The 14,929-nt window shown below is 45.2% G+C and overlaps 1 protein-coding gene across 1 annotated transcript in view; it reads right to left on the bottom strand.

The window, feature by feature from the left end:
• LOC121233447 overlaps positions 1-14,929 on the bottom strand; it is a 54,957-nt gene that overhangs the window by 20,670 nt on the left and 19,358 nt on the right. The window contains exon 2 of the mRNA XM_041124960.1: positions 6,395-6,546. Within this exon, the coding sequence (XP_040980894.1) occupies positions 6,395-6,476 (82 nt within the window). The 5' untranslated portion in view covers positions 6,477-6,546. The remainder of the gene's footprint in view (positions 1-6,394; positions 6,547-14,929) is intronic.

Here is a 14,929-nt window from a genome sequence, read left to right on the forward strand (position 1 = left end):
GACCAAACCAGTTACACCAGCACTGCTGTCCTCCCAGGCCGAGGTGGCCAGGACACCGGGAGGCCTCCAGGCAGACAGGGGTGGGGATGGGACCTGTGGAGCTGCTACGGCTCCTTCTTGGGTGCTGGCCAAGAAGGAAAGCCACGTGGCACCTTGACCCACGTGGTTTGGGGCCAGCCATTACAGCCACTTGCTAACATCACAGGTTGAAGTTGTAGCATAAGCAGGGCTATGCTATAAGTACTGGTACACAGCATAATTAAGCAAGGGCCACCTAAGAAACAAATGTGAAGCTCTCCATAGGGCCTATGCCTCCCACCTTCCATTTTCCAAGATGAATACTGTTTTGTCTCCCTGCTCGTAAGAGCCTTTTGACATCTTTCAGCCTTGGACACCTTTCCAGTAAAATTTCCCATGTCTCCCAGCTAGTTTCCTTAGAGCTTCTCTAGCATGGACAAAAGCCCTGTCACTTCCTTTTCTTCACGAGACCCATCCTGTAGGCTGGGATCACACATCCATCTCATTTTTCTTGTCCATTTCTTTTGCTACCTCCTTGCCCCATCATCTCCTCTCATTTCCCTCTTCTACTGCTGTACTTTTTTCCCAGTTCCAGGGAAGGCAAAGCAGACACTTCTGCTGTGGACTCTGTGGGGCTGTGACAAATGTGCTTCTGGCTGGGAACAAGGTCAAGAGGGAGAGAGGAGACATGAAACCTGACTTACCAGGCTGATGACCAGGCATTTTTTCCAAGGCAAGCTTTTCTGAGGACTGACAGAGTAGGTGGGTAGAAAGCAAATGGCTTTCAGAGAGAAACAACCAGTGTTTCACCAAAGGTGACAAGGAGCATGCACGACTGGGCTGGGCTGGGCCGGGCCAGGCGTGTGGCTCCAAGCCCTCTCGTACATCCCAGCACTCCTCCACTCCACTGTGAGCCACACATCGGCTCTTCAGGCTGGAAGACATCTGGTTTCTAATAAGGAGCAGACTTTTCCTATCAGTTGTTGTGTTTGTCAATGCTTTTCCTCCTTATCCTCGTGAAAGAAAATATATTATCCTCCACTTGTGCTTACATGTGATTAGAGCTTGTCTTTCATGAGAGACTGTTGCTTGGGTCAGCGCTGCTGGGTAGATGTAGAGCAGATGTCTGATAGGAAGGGAAAATTTCCAAAACACAGTAATTTCACACCACCAGGTCAAAGCCTTTTTCTTAAAGCAAAGGCCCCTAACCTCTTCTAGGTGGTGATCCACTTACGTTTTCTACAAACATAAAAGCAACGTATGCATTACTGAATGAAGTGACTTTATGCCAGGCACACATTCCCACTCATAACTGGCATATTAAAGTCACAACCATGCTCATCTCTCCCCCCCCTCCTCTATTTTGACTGTGTTCAGAAAAAGAAAATCATTCTCTGGGTATGAATGACACAAAATGCCAATACCTTTCGCTCATCCTCGCAACACATGTGGCAACACTGCTTTGACAATGGGTCTGCCTCGGCCTGCAGCTCACCTGGTATCGGCTGTTGTGCAAGCACCTCCTGGAAACCCCACGGTGTTTTTCCTGTGAAGCTGGCAGGGCCTGAAATTGGGTCAGGTTCTGAACAGGGATCACTGCTTCGGCGGGCAGGATGTGAGCAGCTGCTCCAGCCAGCGCAGCTCCGATGCTTCAATGCTTGCCCTTTCCTTCCCACACACCACTGCTCTGTACTGCGGCAGTGTCCCCAGCTCTCTGGGCAAAGGCCCCAGGCGGCCAGGCGAGGAGTGCACACCTCGGTAGGGAGGTCTCAGTTTCACTGAGCTTATGCTTGATGCGATTCGGGTTACAGCAGGACGGGAGCTAAAGCCCCGCTCGCTACCTGGGAGCTTCGTCCAGCGGTTGCAGCCTGCATTGCTGGCGTGCCTGGGACAGCCCTGGCTGCTCGTGAGACAGACTGTGCGAACATTGCAGACAAAACCTGCTTCAAGCCGTAACTTGTTGCAACACTTTCAGGGTTATAACCTAAATTCGTGGATGTGCCTTGTGAAAACCGGGCAATGGGAGGGGCGAGAAATCAAACCCCATGTGAGTACCTGGGTGGCTCTTGTGTGCCGTAATAGCCTCTTCACCTCCCTGTGCTACTCCCATTGACCTTGACTTCAGCAAGAAGGCTGCCAGCTTAAATCAAGCGCAGACTAGCAGTGCTTAGCTGTCAAATTCCAGCCGGTGACCGCTGGCAGGCTGAGCAAAATGAGTTTTAGGCCTCAGTGGTTCACATCTCATTTATAATAGGCCTGAATTAGCTGTTTGGTTATGGGGCCGAGATCTGAATAAGCAACTGAATCTGCTCTAACCCAAAAGAAAGAGCAAGGATTTAGGAGGCTCTGGCATAACTTATTGCCTTGCCACAAACCTGTCACGTAACTAGCTTTTAGCCCCCTCACCTTGCTTCCCTGAAATTGGGGTAAGCACTGTTTCAGCAGGGTACTGGGGGCTGGTACTCTGAGGCCTGTATGAATTTTGGCCATTATAGGTGACAGGCACCCCAGAAGTGTCCACAAGAAAGAACTGGCTAGCACTAACACCTACCGCTTTCCTGCAGGACTTCACCTGCACTCTCACGGGCGCAAGGTCCCAGTCCACCTAGAGCAAACGCAGGACAGGGATGTTTGCTCCAGCCCTGCCTGTTTTCCATACCCCGTGGATAAGACAAAGCTTCAGGCTCCAGAGCTGTGAACAAGTTACTCTCATCAATGCTAAATTGGCTTTAAAAGCAGCATCATCAGTTTTTTTTCTCACCTCCTCCCTCCCCACAAGTGCATGAAGTGCCTTTCAGGTAACAGGCCATACCCAAGGATTCCTCAAGATGTTAACACAGGAAATCTTAGGTTAGAGAAGGCTGCTGTTGTTAGGACAACATGTATCATAAATGCTTCCATTGCTGCATACTCCCTGTCTGGTCCCAACCACTCTCCTTATGCTTCACGGCCTCTCTCCCACTTGACAGGCTGCAAATGAGGTCAAATGCTCTGGAAATGGTTTGCGGCACTTCTTTCTGTATATAATAAAAAGCCCCAAATGAAAGTATTTCTCAAGTCAGCACTATATGAGCAAAGAAAGATGCCTAAGCTGCAGGGTTGAATTAAAGGTGGTATTGATCAAACTGCTGCAGTTGACTGACTTTGCACAGACAAACCAGGCCAGCAAAATCTGTGAGCCATTCATCTCTGCAAGGACCGAGATGCCCTCCTCTCACACATCTGAAGGGCAGATTCGGTTAATGATAATTCATGACTTACATTTGCACGGTGCGCCATTCCATAGCAGCTTTCTAGCTGCAAATAGCAAGGCTACGCGTGTGGCCCTGTACTACTGTCTGGCAAAGGAGAAGGCTGTATATAACCTATCAGATACGCGACTAGAGGGCACAGAAGAATTGAGGGAAGGGGAAGTAAGTCATAACATCTGGACTTGGCAAGGATGCAAGGTTAACACACTGCAAAGAAAAATTAAATTCACATGATTAGAACCATTACACAACGCATCCAGACCTCATGATTACACATCTCACTGAAGACATGGCTGGTAGCACAGATTTTTCTAGCACTGTGGGGGCCTTTCCTGCTTCAGATATAAGATTGCCACCTACTGACCAATCGTCCCTACTTTGGGCAGTACCCTAGATCCTGACCCTCCCTCCTAAGACTCTCCATTCTCCTCCCATTATCAGCAAGACTCCACTTCATTTAGCTTGTGCTATCTGATCAGATTGCAACCAGAAGTCATATAACTGTACAGACCATTAAGCACCAGTTCACTTGGGCAGAAGCAAATGGCTCCATTATACTGAAGTCCCATTACTCATGCAGCTCACCTTAAGCACTGGAATATCATCTGAGCAAGGCAGTGAAGGCAATAAAAACGCAGTCTGCCCAAGACATGGTTCTTGCTGGGGAAATCTGGATGTGGAAAGTATTTCCAGATACTTCCAGATCTGTGCTGCTTAATGTACAATGGGAACACATTGCAAGCAACTAGATTTACATGTCTTGGACTAGAATATTTGGACACGTGTTGTTGTTTTGTGGTATCCTGCCCCTACCTGCCAAATGCAGAGAGTAGGCTTTTAAATGACTTCTCATCCAAATGCATGTGAAAAAGTAACCCCGCTGGAAACTTCTCTCTGTAGCACAGTTCTGTTTGTGCTGGAAAACCCAGCTATCACCACCCAATAAACCAGAAGAGTGATCTTGGAGGATTCTTCTCAACAAATGTCCAAAAATAGCAGATACTGCAAGAGGGTAGAAGGTCACGTAACACCCATGCTACAACACTTTTCTGAGTTCGTTACCTATGACAAGCCAGCCACTCCTTTTTTGCTGCTTGCTAGGCAGTTTCTAATTCACATAGTCTTTCTTTAGCTGCTATTTAGCTGAGTATCTCACGCATTTTTTGAGGCCCAGTTTTCCTTCACAGACCTGGGGTAGCCACATTGGGCTAAAATCTGTGCATTTCCGAGTTCTCTCTCTCGTTTCAGTCTCTGCCTCTGACTCAGACTGGTTTTTCTGATAGGATCCCAGAGAGGGAGGAAACAAGAATAAATAGCATCACGCCCTCCTCACGTGGGTTGTGGTGCAGAGCTGAAACAGAAGATGAGGAAGAGCCTGGGCCAGCGAGGGAGGGGGTTCAGCTGAAACTAACCCACATTTTGAGGATTCCTCCACTCTAATGGGGCACTGAAGCCGGGGTATTACCAGCCTCTCCTTCCCTCAGACTGGGACCCAAACTGGCTATTACTAGTTCCTAACTATCAGAAGCATGAGCTGTCTGTCTTAACCTCCTAGAGCTGGCAACAAAGCTTCCCTAAGAGGCAATTAATGCTGTCGGGCAAGATGAGGGCAGGTTAGCATGGTAAAGGTCACGGACACAGGGCACCCAGCCCTGACTGAGGGTGATGCTATGTTTGCTTCTCTCCGGAGAGCGGCATTAAAGAGAAGTCAAACACAGGCCACTTTGAAAGAGTAACACTTTGAAAAAGTGGCAGAAAGCTAAATAGCTTTACTAGTAAGGAGGGATAGAGAGCTTAAGGATTTTGACAATAAACAACTGATCCTCTGACCTCATTCAAAACCTGGTCTGGTGAGAATGGATGGTGACTCAGCCTCCGAGGACTGATTAGTACTCTGCATGCCAGGACATGCTGGCCTCAATTTGGTTCTTTGGAGATACTTGCATGATGAAGAGCTCCTTATATCTGGCACATATTGAGAGTTTTAGGAGGCCACTAGGCTGAAACTGAGTCAGCCACTTACTATTACAGTCAGTACCTTTCAACCTGAAAGGCCTGATGGTATCCCAACCATGGATTCCTTGGTATCCCACCAGAGGCAAGCTGGGATGAGAAGCCACAGAGAGTTTTGCGGAGCTCCCCTTAGAAAGGCCCCATGTGCATGTGGATGTCCTCAAAACATTATCAAATGCTTCTCTTAGGTGCCTACAACTTAGTTCCTTTGCTCCTCAGGGTGCTGCAGCTTTTAATAAAATACTTTCCTGCCTCACTAGTTGCACAGTTTCAAACCTCATTCTTTGCCTCCACCAAACAAGGTACAGCTACAGGGGAAATGTTGTAACTAGCAAACCTCAGTATTGCATTTGCAGCTTATTTTCTCAACCCACCACAAAGCCACACCAGTAAAAGCCTCCTGTTGCTGCTTTTGCCTCTATCACTGCATTTACATTAAAGCTTGTGCTGATTGCAGTTGACTGGTGGGAAGAGAGGAAGAGAAAAAGTATTTTCCACATTCTTAATAGCGCTATAATTTCCTAGTATGAGGTAAGGCTAGGTCATGTCATTGATCTCTGTAACACAGGACATCCCAGAGCAGATATAGGAGGTAGATAGAGGCAGGCTGCCCATTCTGGACGAGGGACAGAGCCTCGCAGAAGAAAGTAGAGCAAAAGCTCACACAGGACTGAATCCACACCAGGAGATCACTTTCCTCTTTTCAGCAGAGCTACTATGGTGGAGATGAGCTCTAGTATGAGGTAGGAACAGCTGTTTTTAACAGTGTGTGTTCATTACTATCTCTTTGATTGAAAGGACAAAATAAACTGTTGGAAGGAAATAAAGTCCCAGCTACTTTCCCTAAGAATTCAGAGACCTCCTGGTCAACATCTCGAGTCCACCAAAAAAGACCTCCAAGAAACAGACTCAGTGTTTGTGACAGTTCTAAAGATAGAAAATAATTTTCAAAACCCTAAACATTTTCAGACTTTCCCTATATGCCCTAATGTGACGAAACGAGGAAATTTCTCCTTGTTTCCAGATGACTATTCTCTGTCTCAAAAGGGGAATGAAACAAGGAGAGGAAAATGAAATACAGTACATTGGGAAACAATGAATGTAATATTTACCTGTCTTGTTACATCTTTTTTCTTTCGATACTCTTTGCCATTTAGTCCTCTTTCTGCTGGTTAGCCTTCTGCCTGAATTCATGCATAGGAGAACTTGACTCTTGATTTGGAAGCCACAACCGTAGTATATTCTAGTTTTGCCAAGGCTCGCCCTGGGGAAAAAGAAAATGAACAGTGTGTCATTTTACACCTTCACCTCATTCTTCTTGGGCTTTTGATATCTCAGCCTGTTGCACCTCACATTTTTAATAATGCTGCTCCACAGCCCAGTGCAGCCATGGGCCAGGCACATGCTCTCGAAGGGATTTTCCCTCTGCTGTTAATGTGGGCATCTGGGTGCCTCTTGGTTTACATAACTCGGAGAAACATCTGGGGTTTAAAATTCCTAATACCTCAATTTGTTATGGAAATAAAACACATGCTTGTTGGATACGGATGCTGTTTGCAGCTTACAGCACTTGTTGAGTCAGAGGGAGGAGGAAGAGAGGAGAGGCTGGGTTAACGTGTGCAGTCCTCCGTCCCAATTCTTTTGATAATGGTTCCGGGCAGCTGATTGCGCCCTTCCTGAAGTACACAGAAAATGCCAGGAGACTGCTTTCTGCCAGCCCAGCTGAGGCTCTCTGCACGGCTGCGTGCAGAGCAGGGCACGTTTCAGAGACGTATTTTTAGTGCCAGGGAACTGCCAGACCTGGAGAAGGAAGGCACCTCTCCAGAAGCTGAGCTGGGCAAGCTCGGGGCATCCGTCCACCCAGTCCCTCTGCCAAAGTGCTCCCGACCTGGAAGGAAGCCGCTTCTTGCAGAGGTGAGGAAGCTGCTCACCCACCTTCCCAGGCTCCCCCTTCCTTGACACCTCTCCACACTGCTTCAAAGCGCCCTGCCCGTTTTTGGGCCACAGATACCTGCCTGGCAGGAACCCAACCCAGCCCAGCTAAGCAGGAGGTGTCCCCATGCCCCCGCAGTTGCAGGCAGCCACCCTCGCTTCCCCTGGCCAGCCCGTGCAAGGCTCGCACCAGCAACCCAGCTCTGGGTCACTGACTAGCATCCACCCCTCCCAGGAGACAGGTTTTTTTAATACGGTTTCTATTGTTCAGGAGATGAAGGATTCAGTTGAGGCTTGTGGCATTTTTCCTCTGGGATCTAATTAGGGAGGGGGAAAAATGAATCTGTGTATTTATTAACTCTTCCAAATCCAACATAAGACATAAGAAAGACCCCAGCAGAGCAGGGCAAAGGCTTATCTAGCCATTGCCCCTGGATTTCACAGTGGCTGCTACCATGTGTCCAGGGAGATCGTAAGACATACGAAAATACACATTGATAATTGTTGAAGACACCCAGTCAGCCTCCAGCACTACCCTGTGCCAGTGGCAGTGTGCCAGTAACTGGATGATAAATGTTACAATAAATCTGCATACTTTTATACAAGAAAGTTTTGCAATATTTTCGTTAAAGCTGCAGTTCCCGGTATCGAGGGGTTGCATAGGTGCTTTGATCAAAGGGAAATGGGATTTGAGCTGTCATGACTGCATAGAAAAGCCTGAAAACAGAACTCTGTACACCAATGGCACCCATATCCAGAGGGCATAAAAAAGGATTTTCATTTATTTATTTATTTAATAACCCTTTGATTTCTAAATTTTGAAGGCATCTTCCTTGATGACTAAACACCTGAGATCAGTAGCAGCGCACACAAATATTTTTTCTTTGCACAGAGAGAAGCATTTTTCTTGATATTCAAGGCACCTTGGCACCTCTTTTCAGAGACGGCAAGCACACGGCACTCCCACGATCTCCACAAAGCCCTCTGCCTACCTCAGCAAGAGTCTGAAAACACTTACATTCAAAAGCATGTCCAGTAAAAAAATAAATAAAAAACAGCTTCAAGGCCACCTACAGATGTGCGTAAACCAGCTAGAAGAAATATTGCTGACATGTTGTGCAGTAGATTTCTCTTTCATGGCCACCAGTACACCTTAGCTAGCCAACTCACTATTTACTAAACAAGGTTAGATATTAAATGCAAAATCTGTACAGAGAAGACTGCAATAAAACAGATTTCTCAGGCACCTTGAACCATCTTATCTGCACCCTGTCCCAACTCCAGTAAAGGCTGCTAACATTATAAATCTTTTATTTAATACAAATGAACGTTTAGAAAGAACCAGCTGGCTACATAAAATTTTCCTTTGTGTCCCTCTTGCAAATCACACTGACATGTAGTGTTTGATCTCGTTCGACTAGCTGGTTTAGGGTACTTTGTCCTGTGAGAATACAAAAGGAGCTTCTGATCTCAGGACATAGGCTATGCTTTTAAGATCACAGACTAAGAAACCGTGAGGCATAGACTGAGATATTTTACAGGACATTAGTACTACTAATTACTTTTCTTCTCCTATTGCCTTAGACTTACCTGAGGTATTTTTTTTTTAAAGAGAGGGAGTAAATCGCAATGATACATTTAGGAGTGCTCTACAGTAACTTTTGATAGAGAACACATGCTAACGTACCAGCGACATTCATTGACATTCAGTTGAGAGTAGCTATGTAAATTATTTCCCATTTTGCCAAATGATGCAGTTACTCCCCTGCCCACTCTTAGATATCAGGATATACCAGTTTTTAGACACATGAATATAATCACACATTTTTCTCAGGGTGGGCTTTTGTTTATTTTAAAATGCATCTAGTTGGACAACCATTGGTTGATATTTCTTAGTTCTTTCAGTAGATTTCTAGCTGGGTGCCTTTCTCTGTGACTGGGCTATTGGAAACCAGGTCATCCCTGGAACTCAGAAATACTAGGGAACATGAGCGCGACAAAGAATTTTCAAATCTTAAAATTGTTACATTCAGGATTCATTAATGCCTGAGGTTTATACTGGCCTGGATTTAAATCTTAGCTGTGAGGTCTTCCAAAACACAGCCAAAGTGAATGAGATCTTTCCCTCCCAATCAAAAAGATGTGACATAAAATTTGAATGTTACTTAGCTTAATTAATCTGAATACCAAGCTTTTCCCTTTCTAATTACATTGTCCAACTCTGGTTTTGCAAACTGCTGTTTAGGTAAACCAATTTACGTGCATATGTATGCGGTGTCAAGAACTATAAAAAGAATTAAAATTCTTGCATTAAATTCTAGAAATGAGCTTTCACTATTTTATTCTAGGAAATCTTGTAAAACAACAATCTTACACTGAAGAAAAGGAAAGAACATGTCTTCAAATAAATGCAGCTTTAATGAGAAATTATTTTTGAGCATAAATACTCAAAAAATCTACAAGTATTGTTTGTGCAAATGTGATACACAGGCAAATGAAAGAACACCTATTTGTCATTATCTCACACAACCTTAATTTAAGCAACAGTATCCTCAGTTAATAATATAGAAGGAGATTGGAAAGGAAGAGGTTAAACTTTTAATTGGTTGTTTACTGTTTCGGTTCCAGGCAGCATTTATGTATCTGCTCAACACTGGGATGGCTTAGGAATAATAGTGGGTGTACCGACTGTAAATAAGCTGCATCTTACAAGCCTATGAACAAGCCACAATCTGATGTAATAAATCACAAGTCAGATGCTCTTGTGGTTTGTGACATCACGGGCACTCAAAGTGCTATTTATAAGGTCTACCGTGCACTGTCCAAGAGTATTGCCAATTCAGAAATGCCTACAAATTAAAATGTTTAGGATTCTTTTCTTACGGTATTTCTTGGATAAGGTGACCTATTTGCAGCAAATTTAAGCCAATACAAAGACAGGATTGCTTGGGGCCACAGGTCAGGTGGGGCCAGGCACTTGCATCCGAGGAACCTAGCGGAGTTGAGTACACAGGAGTTGTGCTGCTGAGCTGACTATCACTGTTGCTCTTTCAAAGGTAGCTTTTCTTCCAGCTTCACTAAGGTGACCTGAAACACCAACAAAGAAGTATCTGAAGAGTGCAACGAGGAAAACATTGAGGGTGACTGAGAATAAGATGACGAGAAAGTGACCGAAAATGATCTGAAGGAATGCAAGGCTGGAAGAGTCACTCCTGCTACTGCCCTGCTATCAGGTGGTGCGGTTTGTAAACGTTACCACCCACACCACTGCTTGTGGTGGCTTTTCAGGTGGAAGATGGTAATGGTCAAATCCTTCATCTGATACAGTACAGTTACATGGTTTTGCCTAAATCTGCATTGTCATAGCACCTTACGCTGCTCTAACACAACTGCAAAAGCAGGTGAAGCACCACCCTGTTTCAGGAAAATGCTGAGCCTTTGCTCCTACATGTTAGAGACTGCTTTATGAGTAGCAAAGCATCGGCTGCTTCTACTGACAGGCTTATTCAGAACAGGATCAACTTATACCCAGGATCAGTCACTTCCACACAGGTTGGGGCAGCAGGGGAACAGCACAGGTGGCTGCCGGCACAAGGGGAATTCTGAGGCGGCTGAGGAACGTCTCCAGGAAAATTGCCCTGTGTGTGCAAGGCTTTAGAGAGCCAGACACCACAAACATTTCTAATCTGACCAAAGAGAGACACTGCAAAATCCTCAGGCATAATCACTGAGTGATAAAACAGACAACAGGAAAAGAGATTTAAGCAAGAAAGGGACAGTAGTAGTAAGCCTCTGAGGCTTATAACTATTTAATTCAATCAGAAAAAGGTAACAGCTGTTCACAGTTAAAAGCAGTGTCCCCATATAATTACTGCAATTATGCCAAAATATATTATTTTGTTCACACCAGGTTGACTGCAACTTTCCTCAGTGCTCAGCATATTTATACTGCTAAGCAAGCACACAAGCTAAACGCGTCACCAGCTGCTCCTCCCCATCTGCTGTGCCAGCCCCCCCTCCGAGGTCTTGGCTCCCCTGGAGGGACTCTCACAATGGGCAACTCATTGCTGTGGCGAGGAAATGGTTAAAAAGTCCCATTTTTAAAGGCTTTAGGGAACGTAGGGGGCCTTCCTGGTACTACGTTGCATGAAGGTTTACTGTAGTGTTTATTAGCAGTATTGCTGTAACCAGGGTGATCTCCTGTTACCAGCAAGGTAATCTTTGGATACCCACCGATACAGCTGGGTGGAAATGGACATCCCCAGGCACAAACATTTTCTGTGTATCTGACTGGACTGGAAGACCAACCTATGCATATTTTGTTTGCGCCTGATTTTTACGAGAACGGAGCTTGCCAGCAGACACTATTGTTGTTAAGCTCTTCAGAAGAGGAAGCCCACTTCTCTGGTACAAAGGCATTGGTATTGCCAGCTGAAATTACAGGCAAAAGGACTAACAGCAGGTGCCAAGGAGCTAAAAAACAGAATAGTTAAGTAAATCCTGTATGAAATATGCATGATACAATTTCCTTCTGCTGTCAGGATCAAGTGACTAATTGTAATTAGTTGAATTGTTAAGGTAAAACCCATCTCCTAAAGGAACTTGCAAAGGATTTCCTAAAATAGCCCTCTGAAATTTCCAGGTCTCTTTTATGTTCTACCAAACAAAACTATAAAGCAGCCAAATAGTCACGAACTGAAAGCGTCTCCTCCCTTTCCCTGCTTCAGAAAGGTGGAGATGGTGCTCTCTTGACCTGACTGACGGCTGCAGTTTTACCCTTGAAATGACCCCTGTATTTCACTGGAAATAACGCTGGTGTACAGCAGGAAGGAACAGGAGTGACTTGTGGCTGCTGCGATAAAGAATCTCTTAATGAGCATTGCTGCTTTGGGGAAGCATTATCAACGAGGTCTGCCCTGCTCTTGGGCTTGAACTTAGTCTGTCCTAGTTTCTGGCAAATGTTCCCAGTCGTGATTGAAGTCTTGCAGCTAAAAATTCCTGGTACCCAGTGGCGCTTAGTTCGGATTTGGCATTTCCTAAACACATTCATCCCCGGTAGAACAGACTCTGCTATCTCAAGGGCTCGAAAGGGAAAGCAAATGCCTGGGACCTGCAAGGCTGGCAGGTCAGGAACCTGGTTAACAGGCTCCAATCGAGCACTGATGACTGGAGATAGCGACCAGAAGCGGCTCCCAGCTGGCAGGGGCTCGGCTTCCTGTATGACAGGAGTCAGTGGCGCCGGGCCAGGGACCAGCGAACAAAGTACCCTCAGTACAGCAAACAGAGACGCCAGGGACTGGGTGGCTTAGCAAAAGCTGGGCTCTTCTCTGGGTTTTTCGACACAGCCTCCTACTGCCAGGGCTGCAGTGCTGTTCGGGGTTCTTGGTTATGGGGACCATGAGCAGAGGACTGCGTGGGCATAAGGCTATTTGGAAATTTTCGTTAGGGACGAGGTGGGCGTACAGAGAAGCAAAACTGTACTGCTGGCTTCCTGATACTCCTCTCCCATCCTCCACACAGCTCCGCCAGAGATTTATAATCCTGAACAGCAAGTGTCAACCCACTAGAGGTGTCTGCCCTTCACCTCAGCAGGGAATCCCCTACAAGGTTTGTGTTTTGGCACTGGAACTGAGCGCAGTCCTACAGAAAGCAGCCGAGCCACTCCTCTGGTCCAGCCTTTTGCGCCTTCCCCTCTGTTACGCATGGACACAGAGTTCCAGGTCTGAACACGAGACTGGAGACACCTTCAACTTTAAGCAGCTTTCTCATTTTTCTGATGTCTAAAATGCCACACCTAGAAATTTCTGAGACAGGAAGAGTTAGCATTTCAAATAAGCAACCTGGTATTCAAAGCGGTTGTCTCTGACAGATTCCAAGTCTTTAAAACAAGGTTGGGCAGGGACACAAGTGAAGAGAAAACACTTGGATTAATGAAAGAAGTGAGTAACAATAGATTTAATTAATCAATAACCACACAGACACCCTTCAGAACTGCTGCCAGCCAGCTGGAAAGTTTCTCTCTTGCGTAACAAAGTCAAACTCTAAGTGCTTTATTGCTCAATGGAGGGGTTTTTTTTAAAGCTTTAGGTTTGCATTTCATCTGGAATTACTGACCTTTCAAAAACATTGACCCTTTTGTGTGCACTCGTCTTTTTTTTTTTTTCTTCTGGTGAAAGGAAGAGAGAAAATGTCAAATGACATTGAACTGATAAATGAGGTGTAGGTGTCTCAGAAATACCTATGGATGATTTCTCCAGAATGAACAATGTGTCCCAGAACAGATTTTGAAATGCGGACTCTTGAGTTGATAGCTCCCAAGGACATACCTGCTGCATATGCCCATGAACACGTGCTGGGAAATGTAAAAAAAAAATCTTTTCTTTTTCTCATGATAAGAGGCTGTTCAAAGGACTACACAGGCAGAGAGCTAGAGACAGAAAAACTGTAAACCTGAAGAGACAAGACCTAGAGACAAGATGGCCATAAAAAAGGAGAGCAAACAGTACTGAAGAGACCAGTCAAGGTAACACCGAACAGCACCTATAACCTACTACAGAAGTGGCTTATATTAAACCAGAAAAAGGCACTCCGTATCTGGAATAACTAAAACTGCAGGTAGAGCCAGATGTGCCAAGGAAAGGCACCACCAAAATGAAACATGGAAAACACTATTTTCAGCCTAGTGGGAAAATCAGCTATTTTAAGACTATCCTTTATGTGGCATGTGGTTTTAATACAGGCCCTCAAAACTGAACAAATCGAATACATACAGAAGGATAGGCTACCCTCCTCATATGACCTAGCCTACTGTCCTCAGTGGGATACTCCAGTTCATCCGCACATAAGCAGGTGAATCAGACATACAGAAATGGATTCACTTGAAGTGCAGTTTCCTTGTTCCTCTTCCTGGGACCCCTCCTCACCTCATGCAGGTAAAGAAAAGGTGGACACTGACTTCTGATCCTTCACTGGTGACAGCATTTGGGAACCCAGGCACTGGAATTTGAGCCCCTTTTCCACAGCTCCCAGCAAGTTCAATAGGAGTAGTTCTCACTAGCCTTGGGCTAGCTTTGGTTCACCAATGCAATGAAAAGACACATCATAACCTCCTTACCAATATTTCTGAGATCATATGTTTCTTCCGGAAGCTATTTTCCAGTTGTCAGTGTCCTAAGAAATAAAGCAGCTTACCCTACAGTACAAATTTTCTGCCCTTAAGTCATCTGACTAGGCTTTTAAAATCCAAACATCCCCCTCCATGCTTGTCCATACACAATCATTCTCCCAGGTCGTGATAAGCATTCTGAATCAGACAGATATGTAACAAATACAAAGAAAATCCCACTGGAAACAAGTACATATTTATAGAAGTTTTAAAGCTATGATCACTGCTCTAGATTCTAATCACAACATCTAATAAAAATGCAACAGCCAAGCACCAAATTCCACAGTGACATCAACACTGTAAGTTATGCAATGTCAGGATGATTATTTTACACACGGAGAGACTATGGGAGGAGCAGAGAGCAGCAAGGAGAGCAAATAGCAGAGAAGCACAAGTGCATGTGAAAGAACAGTGGTTTTCCTTCTTATTTTGCAGTCTGTAAGAACCTTGAGTTAGTTGTTTTCTTTTTTTTTTTTTTTTTGCCTTCTCCTGTCAATATACAATAAGCACTACTGAGTAACTATCTGTAACCATAGCGGCCCTATAGCTC

The sequence above is a fragment of the Aquila chrysaetos genome, chromosome 7, assembly GCF_900496995.4.
Source record: "Aquila chrysaetos chrysaetos chromosome 7, bAquChr1.4, whole genome shotgun sequence".
Taxonomy (NCBI): domain Eukaryota; kingdom Metazoa; phylum Chordata; class Aves; order Accipitriformes; family Accipitridae; genus Aquila; species Aquila chrysaetos.